This window comes from Sinohyriopsis cumingii, chromosome 8 (assembly GCF_028554795.1).
Source record: "Sinohyriopsis cumingii isolate HCF-2022 chromosome 8, ASM2855479v2, whole genome shotgun sequence".
Lineage (NCBI taxonomy): Eukaryota > Metazoa > Mollusca > Bivalvia > Unionida > Unionidae > Sinohyriopsis > Sinohyriopsis cumingii.
The window spans coordinates 61,914,950-61,933,464 of record NC_142968.1 but is presented as its reverse complement, the minus strand read 5'-3'; the positions used below and the strand labels follow the sequence as shown (position 1 = coordinate 61,933,464).

The 18,515-nt window shown below is 36.4% G+C and overlaps 1 protein-coding gene across 2 annotated transcripts in view; it reads left to right on the top strand.

Annotated features, from left to right (window-relative positions):
• The window catches only part of LOC149793666 (uncharacterized), a 64,860-nt gene that overhangs the window by 11,505 nt on the left and 34,840 nt on the right, over nt 1-18,515 (top strand). For both annotated transcript variants that reach the window (XM_089967651.1, XM_089967650.1), the window contains exon 3: nt 12,526-13,665. In XM_089967651.1, coding sequence (XP_089823777.1) covers nt 12,526-13,665 — 1,140 coding nt within the window. The remainder of the gene's footprint in view (nt 1-12,525; nt 13,666-18,515) is intronic.

The following is an 18,515-nucleotide window of genomic DNA, read 5'->3' as shown; positions in this document are numbered from 1 at the left end:
TGGGTAGGACATCACGCTACATGTCTGCGGCATGATGCCCCAGTGCTAGACATCACTATAAACTGTCACACTGCAGACATCGTAGCAATATGACTGTTAAAGCTACGTTAAAAAATTCTAAATATCCTCGGATGATCATGGCCAATATATGGAAATGTTTAATATTTAGAATTTCATTTTTTCAGCAATATATTAGGTGATCATACGGGTTGAAATATTCTGTAAGCCAATCAGAGTAGTGGTACAGTTTAGTCTGATTAAAATCAAGATCTACTTATAACAACTAGATCTGATAGGCACTGATAAAGGTTCACTTATTTTTAGCAACCTATCAGATAAAATCTTGTCTTTTGAGTTAGGGAGGGTTATCAATACAAACAATGTGCTCATATAATTGAAAGATGTAATTTGATTGGTGATCTGAAAGGTCAGCAGAACCTAACCTTGTATCAGTTTTCGTTACATATCCATTTTGTCAGTGACCTTGTTGAAGATCAGATTACAGAACGGTTATATACCATGCGTACTATGTATAAGACAGAGCATAGAGCAAAATCTGTCTTCATGTAATGTGCTGTCGGATCTATGCCATATGTCAGGATTAATCAGAAGAAGATAAAGAAACAACAATCTATATAATGATCGGAACAGAGACACTGACCTACCAGTTCATTATACAATGAAAGACCTGGGTCTGTGTTGTTGGTATAATTAGTTCTGATTTAAAGCCTGAGTATATATGGTACTGATGTTGAATATATATATATATATATATATATATATATATATATATATATATATATATATATATATATGGCACTTAACGTGGAGGAGACAATATTACAAGTTAAACGGGGGGGGGGGATCAACTTATTCTGTCAAGGAAATTAGTAGATATGTCAGCAGATAATATCATATTTTTTGACACACAAGTTTAATTTAAGCATCTTAATTCAGAATGCCCAATCGGTAATTATAGCAAGGTCTGTGATCAGCCATGTCCTTCCTCGCGCTGTGCCCAAAATAAATGTGATCGATATGATGTCGTATGTACTACGGGTTGTCTGGTTACTTTGGTCGATTTTGCAATAGAACATACCGCAATTGTATAAACCATGTCTGCAATCAGTCTAATGGAGTTTGCTTGCATGGTTGCCAGGATGGTTACTATGGTGATCAATGTTCGGATCAATGCAATGCTAGGTGTGTGTCATGTCAAAAGTCAACAGTAGCTTGCGTAGCATGCAAACCATCTTAGTATGGCGGCCAGTGTTCCTCCAGTTGTAGCACCCATTGTCAAGCTAATTGAAAAAATATTTACTGTGACAAGGAGACAAGTGCATGCCTTTACAATTTTGTTCCTTATTGGGTTGGACCCCAGTGTCACCAACCACGTTCAAACTGTTTGAATGAGGAATGTAATAGAGCCACTGAAATTTGGGGTATTGGTTGTCAAGACAACTGGTATGGTCTCCATTGTGAAGAGAAATGTAATGATACTTGTGCAACAAACCAGGGTAAAACTGGCCATTGTGCCAGAACAGGTGGAAAGTGTTTATTTAGCTGTGACACAGGCTTCTATAGAGACACATGTAACCTTGTATGTCCTTCAAATTGTGTTGGGATTTCCTGCATGCAGCAAGGTGGAAACTACTTAAATGATCTATAAGAATGGAACCCATCCACCCCTCTTGAATGTCACTAGATGGTCTGAGTGGATTATAGGGTCTCTACACCGGTTCTTTGTTGACAAAATGGTTCCTTTGAGAAAAAAAGAAAAGAAAAAAGCAGGAACCAAAAGGTCCCTATTACACAAACGCCACTGGAATGAGGAATGTACCGGTATGTTCACACATATATATTCTGGAGTATTATGGACTTAATCCAGGGTTACTCTGATTATAACAGTGCCAACAATGTATGATATGCAATTATGATGTCCCAAGGGCTTAAATTCCTCACCAAGAAAATACAAAACCAAGATTTATTGTATAATTTAAGGTATAAATTTGTTTCCCTAAAATACAAGGCGAAAGAGTTAAATAATTAAATATAACTTACAGCATGTCATGAATTCTACAATTCCTAAAGTGTTCTATAAATTCCCAGTAGTCCGGCTAGACTCCAAAAGTATTCCAAATAAAAATTATATATCCTTCTATGCTAAAAGTACAGAAGAATCAGTTTTAAAATCGAAAAGGCTTTATTTGAATTCGAGGTAAATTCAGAATGTTAAGTTCCATAATGTCCACGAATGTTTTACAGTAATTCTAAAATTATTAATATATTCAAGTCTTTAAATCCAGTATATGGTATCCATTGTTAAAATAAATGTTCTGTGTACTTCAATTCCAACGAACGATTATCAGTTTAAAAGAATATCAAGATCCTCAATGTATCTCTTACAATGAATGCTTTCTGCTTTCTAGTGCTTTTATAAAAGAAATAAAAGAATAATTTAATATAACAGGGCAGTTTCTTTCAACGAATCATTTAAACTTGTGAAATACTAGCATTCAGGAAACAAAACCATGTGTTACCATTTAACCAATCAGTAATTAGGTCAGACTGACCTTTGACCTTTATATCAGAGCAAATTTTCCCGATGGATTACTAGATGTTATTTTGACCTCCATTTGTGTTGCTCTCGGCCTTTTTGGACCACGTGATGTTGTTTATTTGAACTTGGTACACTGACCTTGTGGATTTATAGTACGACCCATCCATAAGACATTGGCAAATAAAAATGCCATTAACTAAGTGACTCTTATGCAAACTATATTATATTAATAATATACTTGATATAAACAATTTATGAATAAATACATGATATAGACATACATAACGCAATAGCCAAATAGGGTGTGAAAAAGATTTAAATTATTTTTATTCTATCTCAAAGTTTAATCACAGTCTTGTTCTCATACTATTTGTTATGCATGCAGTGTTTAAGATGCAGTAGAGATAAATTCAAATAAACTCAGTCTGTAAGGCATGATCACAATCAGAATATTTGGCTCAATCACAGGTGATTGTATCACGTATTACCTAACATTATATATGAATACAGCAATACCAATAAAAATATTTGTATTATGTGTCATTGATATTTACATGTAAATAAGCAGTGATATAATCTCGGTGAAAACAATATTACCTGTTTGAAGAAATTACTTCTTATTTATGAATTACTTTTAACAAATATGGACTGTTTGATAAAATGGACCCTACGTGGTTGATACAGTTAATCTTTAAGAAATCTTATGCTTTAAAAATTTATTTTGAGTTTCTATATGTACCAACATATATATTTTCGATTTAACTCCAAAAAATATCGACACTGATTTGCCAGCACATAATATGAAGGCAGATCATGTTCTGTGTTGTTTGTTCTACTAATTATACCTAACTGTAAAGGTCTCGTAGACTACCTTAGGTTGGGGTGGGGTGCTCCCAGTATTATCTTTAATTATTACAGAAGAACCACCCTGGCTTTCTTTTGTTAGAAATTAAAGTAGTGATAGAGATGCAAAGCTCCTAGCCCCCAGTCACCGATGCCGACAGTTAAATTACTGAATACACAAAAGGTGAAATTCAAATAAACAAGAAATTTATTGTCATTCAATAACAAATAGTCTTTCCTCAAATGAAATTTAATATTCAAAACCATATCACTCGTCTTTCACTCGAGCATGTGACGGCCTATTTCATCATCTGACTTAGTGCGATAGATTTTCCTCCTGTCCTGTGTTTCTACTCATCTGTAGTATTTCTTGACTGGCACCCAGTAACCCTTTAGTCCAACAACCACGTCCTTCACCTTCCACTTATTCCGCTTCCGTTCTCTCCTTTTCTTGTCTCCCAGAGACTCAGGACCAACTGTACCAGGGTATTTCCCTTCTCTGTCTCCTACAGCTCCTCCGGTCCCTAAAAGCTTCCTGTCCGAAGCTCCTTTGTAATTTCCAGAATAACAATATTTCCTGCCAATTTCGAATGACGTCGGAGTAGCTGATAACTTCCTTATGTAATTCCTGCAAGATGGTTTAGCGACTACTGACGTTTAGTTTCTAGACACTAGATTTAAACTTGCGATTCCAATGGTGACCATGCCTTGCTCAGTTCCGAGTGGATGTCGATTCACGCATGGTCTACATAATTAGCAGACGTTGCCCCCTCCACAGCAGTCTGTCAAGGGTGGATTTACGACCCCCACTTGACGTTCCTTTGAACCCATCACCGGCAATTCATGCCACTTATCTGTGAATCGCGCCCAGCCAAATAAGGCGCCAGTAACAAGTTCCTATGGCCATGTTATGTACAACTGGCTTCCCACCCGTCCTTTTGATGTCGGCTTACACTATCGTAACATAAGTCAACCGGCCAGCTGTGTACACATCGCTTTGACACTCATTGTTCGCAAGGCTGACATTTGCAACATTTATGAAGCGAATAATTAGCCTCAGTGTGTAGCATATACATGTTGCAATCTGGCTATTGTTCCTTACTTATAATGTGACACTAACAAACTGCATCAATCCAAATTTGCTGGTGCATTATGCCACATTAAGATAAAGGTATGTGGTGTTTGCAACTGGATCAGACTTACATTTGTAAGGCATGATTACAAATCACAATATTTAGCCCAATCATTAGGCACTGTTTCACTACATAAATACCTTTACATATCCACGCAACAATATAAATAAAGATATCAATATGTATTATGTATCATGTATATTTATAGGTAAATAAGCAGCAATACAAGCCCCTGTGAGCCTAATTAATATGAATGTGTTGAGAAATACATCATTATTTAAGACATAGTTTTTAAAAATATGAACTTATAAAATACCCGCTTCCTCAGTAATACAGGTGATCCTAAAGAAATCTTATGCTACAGTTTGAAATTCTGAGTTTCTGTATACACTTTCTTGGCTTCGGATCCAAGCCGAATCATACCTAAGACTTGTATAAGTGGTGCTAGCAGCTGCAGTGCTTGGCGCTCATTATTATGAGGTTAGTGTTAGGACTAGTCGGCCTGGTGTCAGGATAGTGTGACTAGGCGGGCAATATGCTAAATATCTGCTGCATGATGCCCCAGTGCTAGACATCACTATAAACTGACACACTGCAGGATCGTCGCGATATGACATAAAAGCTGTTAAAGCTACGTTAAAAATCCAAATCACACACACACACCTTTCTTGGCTGAGGACCAGAACAGATAAAATGCTTAAGGTTAGATGCCACATGAGCAAGAACAGTTCCTTATCACTAATTATGTATATTCATTAAAATGCATACATGTATTTTCAAAAGGAATGCATACATGGCCGCGGGTCGAACAAAAGGAAATATTGGGCAGCGGGTTGAATGGGCCTGGTATATACCAACACATATAAGTTTGATTAAACTGCAAGAAACATAGACCCTGATCTGCCAGCGCATAACAGACTGCCAGATGAGGCTCTGTGTTGTTTGTTCTACTAATTATACCTAACAAACTGAATCAATCCAGATCTGCTGGTGCATTATGCCACAATAAGATCAAGGTCTGTGCTGTCTGCCACTTTGTCAGCAATACATGCAAGTACATGTATATATATATATATATATATATATATATATATATATATATATATATATATATATATATATGGTAGCAATTCAATCCTACAAGCTACCGCTTCTACTAACAGTATTAATAAGTGAGTGAGTATACTAATAAATTATCAGTTAGTTCGGGCTACTTCAAGATTACTGTAGAATACCAAAATAAATTTATTATCAGGGGTCTTAAATAAGTTGGTTGGTTGTTTTTTATGGCACTTTCAAAAATATCACCCTGAGGAAATGGGAGTTATGTGCCTTTCCCAGAGGCTCACTAAAAAAGCCAGTATGGGATAGCCTGTGTGGGTCTCAAGCCCATTACCCTTAGATTACGAATTCAGTGCTTTAACATCTGAGCTACGTCTGATACAGATAAACCTTCATTAATCAGCCTCTCTGTAATATGATTTCCTCTAGAGACTGACCGTTTATTTTAGTCCGTGTATGGCTATTCTAATGCTAATCGAAAATTTGTATAAATTTTAATCGGTGGTCACTAAGAAAAGATACGTCTGGCAGATATAATGTTGCTAACCATATACCCATTGTTGTGGGTTATGTATTGTATTTAGTGAAATCTGTCTGTAAAGGACAGTTAAGTGGGAATATTTATGTATATGGTTTAATGACATGTCAGAACACCTCTAGCTATCTAATGACGAATTAAGTTAGGTATTCCCCACAAAGTAGTACAAAAGAAAGATAATGGCAAAAAGGGATAAACCCTTAATATACAAAGTCAAATCACATCATTTTAAAACGTTCCAAATCTCCTAAACCAGAACAACTTGATAGACATCACAGGGCAGAAGGATGCTTCCATCAGTTCCGACATGCAACACGCTGGAGTGGAGTTTTTGGGGCTACTCTACATGCCTGAGCCTGAAAGGGGTGGGGTGGGGTGGGAAGGGGTAAGCAACCACACAAAAAATTTGTTCTTTGCAGAAATTGTCCATTATATATATATATATATATATATATATATATATATATATATATATATATATATATATATATTAAAACTAAAGAACCTGAAAATAGTTTTTTGCAGATGTTATCATTTATGGACATGTACCCTTCGTAAGAGATTTATGTTAAGACAGATTTCATTGTACAGCTTCAGAACAAATATGACCCTAGTACATTATAGTGTTACCTATAGCTATATTTCTGTTACTTCTGGTGCATAATTCTAGCTAATTTTTAATATTCTTATTAATCATGGCAAATCGCAAAGAACTTTAGTTAAGTTTTTACATACGTGACCTGAGGATCTTAATAGCCTTGTATTTATTTAAATTGATGCTTATGTATATGATGATAGTTAATAATAATAATCATAATAATTAAAAGTTTATGGCGGGTATGGCATAATTCTGGAACTGTTATAAATTATTCAATGGAATTCTGGGCAAATACATCTTGACAACGTCACGGTTCTTGGAGGACCAGTACATTTCTGGTTTTGAAATTTATAAGGAACTTTTCAGTCATTTAGGACTTTGATAGTCTTTTATATGGATTGGTTTGAATTTCTCATAATACTGTATAAGTTCTTCACACATTTTCATTTATAACTTTGATGATTAAACTTTTTGTAAAATATTACAAACCGTATTGGTTTTGCTTTGTTTGTTACTTAGTTTCTGATCATAGAGTTGTAACATAAAGTCGGGGGCTCGTCCTGGAGACGAATTGCAGAGACTAGTCTCTTTGACTTTTTATAGTGAAGTAATGTGGAAAATTGTATTTTAAATCCTAGCCAGGAACGGTTAGAGTCCTTGAAAAGGATGAATTGCTCCAACTTGCCAGACAATATGACCTTTCGGACGCATAACCATCTTTGTTAAAACAAGAAATAAAAATCGTACGTTCAGTATTTGGTAAGAAAAAATATTTTGAATAAGTGTGCTTTGGGTTTGATTAGTTAGTCAGAATCGGTCTGTAACCTGCAAGTTATGGATTTAAATTAAAATACAAGAAGGAAATGAAGTCAAGAAAGCCTGAACGTGAAAATGAAGAAAGAGAGAGACAGATTCCACATGAAGAAAAAGAAACGGAAATGAAAATGCAGGAAAAAGGAAATTAGATGCAAGTGCAGGAAAAATTAAATTGAAGTTAAACGTATAAGAACTGTAAAGCAAAAATTACTCCACCACACGTTTTGATAGAAATATCAAGTTAGTTCCGCCTTTTAGAAAAAGCAAATCAATATTTTTACATTTTGAAAAAATCAGCTACAAGTTTTAAATGGCCGAGAGAGCACTGGAATTTGTTAATAAAGAGTCTACTTATTAGCAAAGCCTGTGAAGTATATACTGCACTGTGAGTAGATGCAAGTACTGATTATGATTTAGTTAAGGAATGTGTCTTGATGGCTTATGAGTTGGTATCTGAGACACATCGAGAGAGGTATCAAAATAGTAGAAAAGCAGGAAACTAAACCTATGTCTATTTTGCATAGTAAAAGCGAGACAATTTGAAGGGTGGTGCGCATCTAAAATGATTGATAAGGATTATGACAAACTTAGACAACTCGTATTAGTCGAAGAGTTCAAGAACTGCGTCCAGTGAGATGTCAATATTTACCTTGATGAAAATATGATAGATACTTTAGAAAACGTTCCTTGTGCAGCTGATGAATATTCTTTGGCTCAAAACGTTTTTTTTTTGTCAATTCGTTTTTCTTTCACAAGATGGGGTAAGTAAGAAACCAAATTAGACTCAAGCGAGTACTTAAAATTTCAGTCTGATGCAACTAATCAGAATCTAAAGCCTGATAATGCTGATTAGAAATCGTTGTCTCTTCCTACAGCATTCGTTGCAAGAAAATGGGGCACGGTATTTCTGAATGCATTCAGATATGAAAAATAAACAGAGAAATAAAGACAGAATAGTTCCAAATGATCTTGTTTCTCATATGTCAAGGTCATAGTCATTTATTGGAAGCAATACATTTGTGGGGATTAAACAAACTCCACTCTGAGTATACTATGGAGAATTATGAGTCATTTCATGTCGAATGGTTCTATATCACTTATTGGTGATTCGCCCAATCCTATCCCTATTAAAATATTAATGGACACAGGAGCTTATCAGAGTCTTCTAATAGTATGTACTTTGCTTTTGTCTGAGAAGTCTTCTTTTGATGAAAGTGTTCTTGTTCAGGAGTTATAGTGCGCTTTTCCCAAAACCTCTTTATACTGTTAACTTAACATCAGACTTATGTCAGGGCCAGTGACTGTTGGCGCTGTGAATTCTATGTCATTGAGGGTGTTCATTTATTGCTAAGCAATGCATTAGCTGTAGATAATGTTGTGGTTAATCCACATGTAACTGACTAGCCTTTTTTCGATCAAAAGGTTGATCTTTTTGAAAATCAAATCCTTGATTTATACCCTGCTTGCGCAGTTACTAGAGATAAGGCAAGAAGAGCTTTTTAGAATGATGTTGATCAAGAAACTATTCGTATTTGTCCAGCTTTTGAGGAGGTCACTTTCGCTCCTGTTACTGATCAATTAAAAGGTATTCATCATTGTGATCCCTTCTTAACTATTCATTATTTTAGTTACTTAATTTGTAACCAAAGAATAGTAACAATACTTTGAAAACTGATGTGGCACCATTCAGAACACAGAGATTGAAAAAGAACAGGTAGAGAATAGGTAGATCGATGCATGCACAAAATTTTCTAAATAGAGTTATAAAGTGATTAATTCAAATCATCGAAAAATCATCTTTCTTTAAACAATCATTTTCTGTAACAATTAAAAACGATCTAATTAAGACAGCGTAGTGAACCTTTAAGAAGAATGCAAATTAATTTAAGAAAATCGATTTAAGAAAATTAATTTAAGAAAATCGATTTAAGAAAAATGTCAAATATATTTTAATTTGCTAGTTTACGCGTATCTGGATTTAAATGGGAAATGTGAATCTTATCCTAGTATTAGTCTATAATAAAGCCATATCTATCAAATATGACTATTTAACCTCCATTCCTATTATAAACAGAATAAACCTGACTGATTGGTTTGTTAGATATATTCATATTATATTAACTGGCATTGAATTTGCGTCATTCTTTGCATTTTGTTTTTCAAAGAAAGCTGTCGATAAAGAACACTCAGGTGACCAGATAATTTTTTCTGTAGCAAACAGCAAACATATGTACTTTATTTAAGGGATAAAATAACCTAAAGAAAAGGGGTTAATGTACATTGTCCATATGGAGGTGTCCACTATGGCAGTTTTTATTGTATCAAAACAACTGAAGTGATTGTAAAACACAAACCTCTCCATTCCCCACCTTTGTTTAACCAGCTGCCACCTAAAACATGTGCCTCTACTTGGATACCCCCCACATGAAAGAATGGATTCCCACACCAGTTTTAGTCGCATAGCTGAATTAATCTTTTCATGACCAACAGGTGTATACATGATTATAGGGTGAGACATCAATAGTTTCCAAGTTTAGCTTAGTTTCTTGTGGTATCGACGGATCATATGGCTCAGTATCATTTGTCTGTATAAATCTATCTTGAGCCACATGGACAAAAACATTGCTTACTCATACATGTACTGACAGATAAAGCCCCTGTTCAGTGTACTACATGTAAGTTTGTGCTAGTCATGCGCGACAGTAATACAACTTCATGTACGCATACATTGTCCAACTACGAAACCGCGTCTTGAACCGTGTAGGAGTTGTGCAGCGTTGTGCATAGATCCGTGCATCTCAGAATAGATAGCATCACATAATTTCTACCTTTGTTTAATAAGGTCAAGATAATGAAGCACTTAGAAAATTACAGGATATTGAATTGTGACTTTAATTATAAGAGCTAATAGATGATGCTTGATATTGAGCACTCTGAGTCTAATGATACAATGAACTTAAATGACATGACTCATTGTATCATGTAAGTCCCATTACAAGTGTCTGAAGGTCATGTAATAAATAATGTTTGACGCACTGTATCATAACACCATTTGGCATCATTTGCCGCGCTATGGCATAATAAGATGGAGGTGTTAGTTTAAAAGTGGCATAATACTTTACACTCATTTTCTACACTGTCATAACACTTTGCAATGCTACAAAGGAATAACATATACAGCCCTCCCACAATATCAAGAGATCGCCACAACCTGATTCTGGATAGAATGCCATAAGACTCTAGACCCAATAAGCAAAATTATCAAAAATGTTTTTAAATGAAAATATAATTTTCAACATACATTAGCTTAAAACTTGATAGAAAACTTTCTGTACTAGATTGGACATCAAACGAACATGTTTTTATGGTCACTGTTTGACTCTAATTAGCCACAGTTGTATTCAAAGCCAGGTTTTATATTTATAAGAGGCAATTACACACCTGAAATTGGCCATGTCTCTAATAAGGTGACAACTGTTATATTTGGTCACAGTACACAGGACTGTCAATTCTGCTTTCGCATTAAAGCACACCATTAAATCATGGACTTAACCAATGTAAACGTGGCTTGCCAATCATACAAAGGATAAGCTTATTGTTAACATTGTTTGTTTATATTCGGAAAGCAACAGATCATAGAAAGGAATAGCGACGACAAGTTTTTCGTACTTGTCCCGACTTTCTGTGATCTATTGCAGAGCAGCTCAGAATGTATTATCCAGTCACCAGTGAGAAACTGACAGTTACTGATAGATTCTGATTTGCATTATATATGTCGCTAAAGATAATGTCCAGAAAATTAATTAAGTGTCACTATCTCGTGAAATTAGATTCAAAAGTGAGTTCACTATTATCAGCATTTATGAGTGAATTAAGACAAAACATTGTACACTTAAATAATTTGGATAAATAGTGAACTGAGGCATTCGATTGCTCAACGTAGACGTCCTTGAAAAGGAAAGTCTTTTCTGTCAAGGATAAGTTGGATGTTTTAAAGAAACTTCAATCTAGTGAAATGCAAAAATAAAAGTTGCAGCATTATTAGCTGTGCCTGAGTGGACTTGGCCCGGCTGAAAGAAAATGAGGAAAAAATAACAATATGTTGACTGGTTTAGATGCAAATATTGGACTAAAATGCAAACAAGCTAGATTAACAAAGTGTACTTACACGGAAAGTGCGGTACACTTGGTTCTTCTTTCAGTTTAATTGAGGTGCAAACAGAAAAACAGAGATCCCGACCAATAGGAAGTGAGATTTACTATTGGCAGTGATGAGTCTCTAGAGGACATGCTACAAGCGTCCACTGCTGTTTTGGAAGCCATATTTCCACTCGAGAAAGGACTGATGTGACTTGAAATTCAGGGCACACAGCGTTGGGAAGACTATCCAACTGATAAACATCATATACTTTGCAAACAAAACACACTGGAATGATCAGGGCTCAACCAATATAAAAGTATGAAATAATTAAAGTCAGAAATACACATCATGTGTGTGAACAGTGCAATTTTTTTTGGATGAGTGATGTTTGTGGAGTTCATTTATATCTCATTACTTAGATATATAATATGTCTTAGCATGACAAATGTTATGTGGATTTGACTCAACTGTCGGTCAGATACACAGATGTGAGACACAAACACGTATGCAATATACAATATATATATATATATATATATATATATATATATATATATATATATATATATATATGTATATATATATATATAGACAGATAGATAGATATAGATATATAATAGTCGTGATTTTTTAAAGCTCTGTATAAAGTACACATTTTTGTATGCATTTAAGTGTGGTTTATAGATCGGTTAAATGATTTTGGTCCATGCACAGTATTGTATTGAAGTTTTAGCTGGATAAATTCAAGCTGAGGATTAGTGACATTTTAGTTTACCAATTAGGCCTTGGATAATGGAGCATGTAATTGTTTTATGCTTGGTTTATCTTTTTCAGAGTGTAACACAGGTTTTCAAGGACTTATCTGTGACAAGCTGTGCCCAACAAATTGTGGATCTAACAAGTGTAGTCGATATGAAGGAACCTGCACACACGGGTGTAAGCTTGGTTTCTATGGAACACATTGCAACAATACATGTAGATGCCAGACTGGTGATTGTGATTGGAAGACAGGTCAATGTACATGTTCTCAAGGTTTCTATGGAACATTCTGTGAAAAGGCTTGCCCCGAGACATGTAACAACTCTAATTGTGCTCAAATGACAGGATACTGCTTGGATGGGTGTGTCACCAAGTTGTATGGCCTCGAGTGTGAGCTGGAATGCCCAAATTGTTTGACTGGCCTATGTGAGCAGGCAGATGGTGTCTGCACACTGCAGACATGTGTTGATGGTTTTTACGGACCAAAGTGTGATAAGCAGTGCCGCAGCACATGCAGAACATGTGATTTTGTTACTGGTAACTGTATTAGCTGCAAGAAAGTGTACTATGGAACCCAATGTGATATGTCCTGCAATCAAAACTGTGTAATTTCTAATTCAACAAATATTTGTGAGAAGGCATCAGGGAAGTGTATCGATGGCTGCTTAAATAAGTGGTATGGTGATCAATGTAACCAGAGTTGTGAGAACTGTGCTGGATCAGGACAGTGTGCACAGGACAGTGGAATATGCAAATATGGCTGTCAGTCAGGATGGTTCACCAATACATGCAAGACAAGATGCCCAGAGCATTGTACCTACAATGCAAATAATACTGTTCTCTGTAACATTGAATCTGGTTACTGTGTCTCAGGGTGTGTTAATGGTTTTTATGGTGATCAGTGTCAAAATGACTGTAGCCCTAAATGTTTTGGAGAGGAAGATCCATGCGTACAAATGGATGGCACATGTTCACATAAATGTGATATAGGCTTCTATGGAAGCCATTGCCAGTTTGATTGTAGCAACAATTGCATAGACAACGAGTGTGACTTTAATACAGGGAACTGCACACGGGGATGTATGACTGGATTCTATGGTTCAGTTTGTACCAGTATCTGTGTATCCACATGCGTAAATGGAACATGTGACAGAAATGATGGATCTTGTGTTGCATGTGCAGAATCAAGCCCAAGCCTAGAATGTCCACACGCAGGTATAAATTTGAAAGCATGTCAATTCTTTCTTAAACTGACTCACTTACAACTAGACCTATCTGTCGAACTAATCAAGCTTTCTCGGCAAACTGGCCCACATCTAGCCCATCATTAGGTGCAAAACATCCCATATGTAACCCAGCTTTCTCTGCAAATTGGTTCACCTATAACTCAGCCTTTTCTACAAATTTGACCACCTATATAACCCAGCCTCGGCAAACCCGTTGACTTTTACCCAAGCTGTTTCAGACTAGTCCATCATTAACCCGGCCTTATCTGCCAGCTGGATAAATATTGTGGTTCCATTAGGTCCTGTCTTGCACAAATTGAACTTCCATATGCTTGCGAACTCTGAAACAAGACAAAACGTTATTTCTAAGATATTCAAATTTAGGAATGGTTTATTTGTCCAGTATAGTATACACAACTAATTAATTGAATAACTAATGAATGAAATAATTGATTCAATTAGGCACCTTTTCTTTTTTACTCCTTAAAATGTCTTTGAAAATTGCGTATCTTTAATTTTCTTGCTTCTAATTTTTCATCCTTTTTCAGAAGCAATAAGTACATTAATATTTTAACTACAAAGCATTTTGTGGAGCTAAAATGTACGTATCACACAAATAAATCATCAGAATTGTTATATGCATACTGACCTATCATTTCATACTAATATTGCAGTTTTTAAAATTATTTCCATTCAGCTCTGACAAAGTTTAAACTATGTTTCGCTAATAATACATGCTATCAGACAACAAAAACCTGACTTGAAGGCTGTCAGTTGGAGTTTTATGGCACGTTCTGTCGAATACAATGTAACAAGAACTGTGCAGATCAGATGTGCTATGGAGTACAAGTTACTGTAGCACGGTGTGTGTGACAGGTTACTATGTTGACACATTTGAATTGTCTTGTTGTATGTATCGATGTTTGTATGGAACCTGTAGCAGACACAATCGTACTTGTCTTCAGTGCTCTGCAGACATAAATTGATGCCATCAGGTTAGAGAAAAACAGACAGACAAACATATGTAAAGATAGACCCAGCATTGTTTGTTGCTATATTGTCTCTTTTACAGATGGGTTTATACAGCTTTCAGTACATGGTGACCGGTCAGTCGATTCCGGTAACCTGTCATCTTGTACAGGTCAACGTTCATACTGGTTGCCAACTTTACAACTTTATTACTTAGACCTCTGATGGTATTGGGATAGGGATTGGACTGAGCCCCCTTCCCGGACTCTACTGTCACATACTGTAAGGATTTGGAGTCATCGCAGTGGATTCAAACTATGGAAAGAGATCGGATCATTATTCTACCTTTCCTATTATCCCAATGAATCCTTAAGTGATGTAGGGCCCTCCACCAAAGGCTAACTGAAACCTTATGCATCTTGCCTACTTGGGCTACTGATACACGGAACCAGAGTAGATGTGATGTCACTGCCCTGTCCTGCCAGATTGCATCAGCCAAAAATGTGTAAGGCATGGCATCATCCAGGAAAGACAAGCAGTCTCTTCTTCACCCTGAAAATTGTAACAGACATAGAGCCCCTACAAACCATCATGGGGTATGGATAATGGTGCAAAGTGCTCCTATGTTACTTCCACCAAAGGACAAGTAATGCCTAACCACCATCCTGCTCGTATGCTATGGTAATATATCTGGTTAATCTGTGTACTAGATGATGATGCCATAGCTTGTAATTCTTGTCAACCCCATTGAATTTGAGGTAGAAACTGCTCATTGGACGTCTTCTGTTAGGCACACAAGCTCCAATTATTCGTCTATTCTATTGAGGAAATATGACAGAAGTACTCAAAAGGCCAAGACATCGAATGGTGATGTAGCTGGTAGTCCATTACTATAGTATCTGCCTCGAGTTATCGTCTAAATTCCTTAAAGTGGCCCATTAAACCTTCCCATTTGAACTCGGGTGTGTCTGAGGTGGGTATTACACATGGAGTCTGGGCATGCCTTCCCATTAAAACAAATGAAGCAACTGGTCATCATAGCTTCTCATGCTGACCTCTTCTCGTATACCTTTAATATGCTAAAGGAGGCCGCTTGGAATCCAGCAACATAGCAACGTGTGCTGGAAGCTGTGGCTAAGACATACCCTGGCTTGGAACGTTCTGTCTAAATGACTTTATCAGCGGAACCTTTGGACATCTGCCCTGACTCCATGAAATTCAGACACAATCACAGTGAAGTTTTTATATTGGCTGCACCGTTGGAAGCCAAGACCTGCGTTCGAGGGCTTTTCACTACCATAGCTTAACAATTATTAATATAGACCTTTTGCATCTGCTCCTGACCAATTGCAATTGGCCAGGAAGCCAAACAATGCGAAAAGATCACTTAAACTATTCAGCCAGATGCAGCCTCATTCCAATGTGATAAGACACTTAGGGGAAGTTCTATAACCGGCCTTCCTTTCCTAAATAAGGCGGAGGCTGAGAGGGGGGTAACTGTAGGGACTTAAACCATTCATGGCATGCATCTCTGTCCCAAGCATCCCCATAGGTGCTTCTCTGGAACTACTTTCAACGGTATAGTCAATAATCATGGATGACGGATGTACTTTCTATTGTGAACGAGGACTACCATGTTTAGTTTGGAAACAAGTCTCTTTATTAATGACCCACATATTCTTTCACCAAACCACTGAGGCCCCAACTATCATGGTTCACTGATCTAGACGTCGTGATTGATCAATCAAGGACTCTATCCCACAGAAGGGATCTTCTAATACAAAAATTCAGGTTCCCGCTTCCACAGCAGTCCTTACATTCTCGACTTTCACACATGGCCGATCCGAGGCGATCTATCCATATCAACAAATTTTAGGGCCAGGATGTCGTTGGCAACATTCGATATCCAAGGTCCATGATAGCAGTTGGAAAACTTATGTGACTGGTCCAGTAGGAAATACGTTGATCTTAGCTGTTTCTCTTTTACTTTTATTGCTGATTTTCTTTTGTTCCTTTTCGAAAATAAAAGATATTCAGTATCAGCTATAAAAGGCTAAAGAGCCGCTATTTCTATTCTCGCTGGGCTCAGGTATTGTTTTGGATTTGCACCAGGCTGATCTCATTGAATATTTTGTGCTGCAGAGACCTGCATCCTGATTTCTTACACCCAGATAAATCTACCTTTTTATAATATTTTACTGAACACTAATCCATAGGTGAGTCTTCTTTTCAGGACCTTGCACTGAAGACTGTTTTAATCGCTTAGGACTTTGCAAGAAGACGCAGCGAGATTCATATATTTTCTTTTGATTCTGGCTGTCTTTGGTTTAATGGCAATTAGAAGTCCATTTCTCTCCTTTGGGTATGTGAGAAGCTTCCTGTGGTTCGGTTGATGGTTCTTCCTGGGTTTTCAAGGATTCTTCCTCCACCAGTTATTCTGACTGCCATGTATAGCGTATGATGTGTTGGAAATAGCATTAAACCCATAACAACCAACTTTCCTTTGTCAACCAGGATTTTTAGCCAAAATCAGTTCCCTTCGGTAGCTTACCTACCTATTGAGGTTCCCAGTGTTGGTTGAATTTGTGATGGAGATGATCAAGATCGATTTTTAAACCCAGATGGGACAGTGCTTTTCTATTTAAATGCCTTGAGAGTGTAAAGGAGTGATAAAACACTTATGTTCCTTCGTCTCAAGAGCACCACACCACTGATATTTCAGCCGCCATTATATCAGAGTGAATGATAACCACAATCAAAAGAACTTATCTGTCCCATACAAATTGCGACAAATCTTAAGAAACGAAAACACCAATAGGTTCATGCTGTTGCTGCATCATCTCAATTGCTCTTTCATGGATGACATTATGACGGCAACATTTTGTTGATTTCATACTACCTTCTCATCCTTCCACCACCACTTGTTAACACAGCAAATCACAAACATTGGCTTCTCTCTGGGATCCATAGTTGTGGCGTAACACTTGGCCCAGAAATACAAGAACATTCAGTATGTGAGGTTTCCTTCTACTGGTAAGTATATTCGTTTGTTCTCTATTTTGGATAATTTTAACACAATAGTCTTCTGATGTGGTAAATTCAGCTACTCAAATAGTGATGGATAAGTTACTGTTGCTATTAAAATTTTATTTGGGGGGCTGAAGAGGTAAAACTGTATTAAATTGTGTATCATTTACCTGTCGCTATTGCTGAGTGCTTTCGTCCAACCCCATTCTGATGTTCAGGCATGAACTTCACCTATGAAATGATGAGTGTTCTTCATATGTGCATGGGAAATGCACGAGTGTGCCATGTATTATTGACAAATCTTAACTCTGTAAAAGGATGGATTGACGTTAAAAGGTTCTGCACCCCTGGTCTAGATGATGTGGATCCACAATCAAATATGGACACCACTATGAAAAGATTTGTAATGGTAAAACAACTTTATCAATAACACGAAAGACAACATAATTTTACCAAGTTTTACAGCATGCTTCATGGAGTAAAGACAATTTATTATTAGAGAAATGATGTTGATATACCTCCATAATATGAATATAAAACAATGCAATATAGAACCCACTAAACAATTGTTTTCATTACATATGCAATTAAAAACAATGGAGAACTTCCTGCAGAAAGTATCGTATTGACTTAGATTTCTTAGCCACCTGCACTTGCGTTAGGCTGCGAGGTACATATCAATCATATGAAGGAGCGCAAAGGTCCACTTATTCTTCTTTTTTATGTACTAAAGCAACATTTGGACGAAAAAAGATAAACTTTCTATGATTTACATATTTTTTATATCTTTTAATAAAAGTTTTAAAATATTTGTTTTCACATATATGTACCTTGCGAACTATT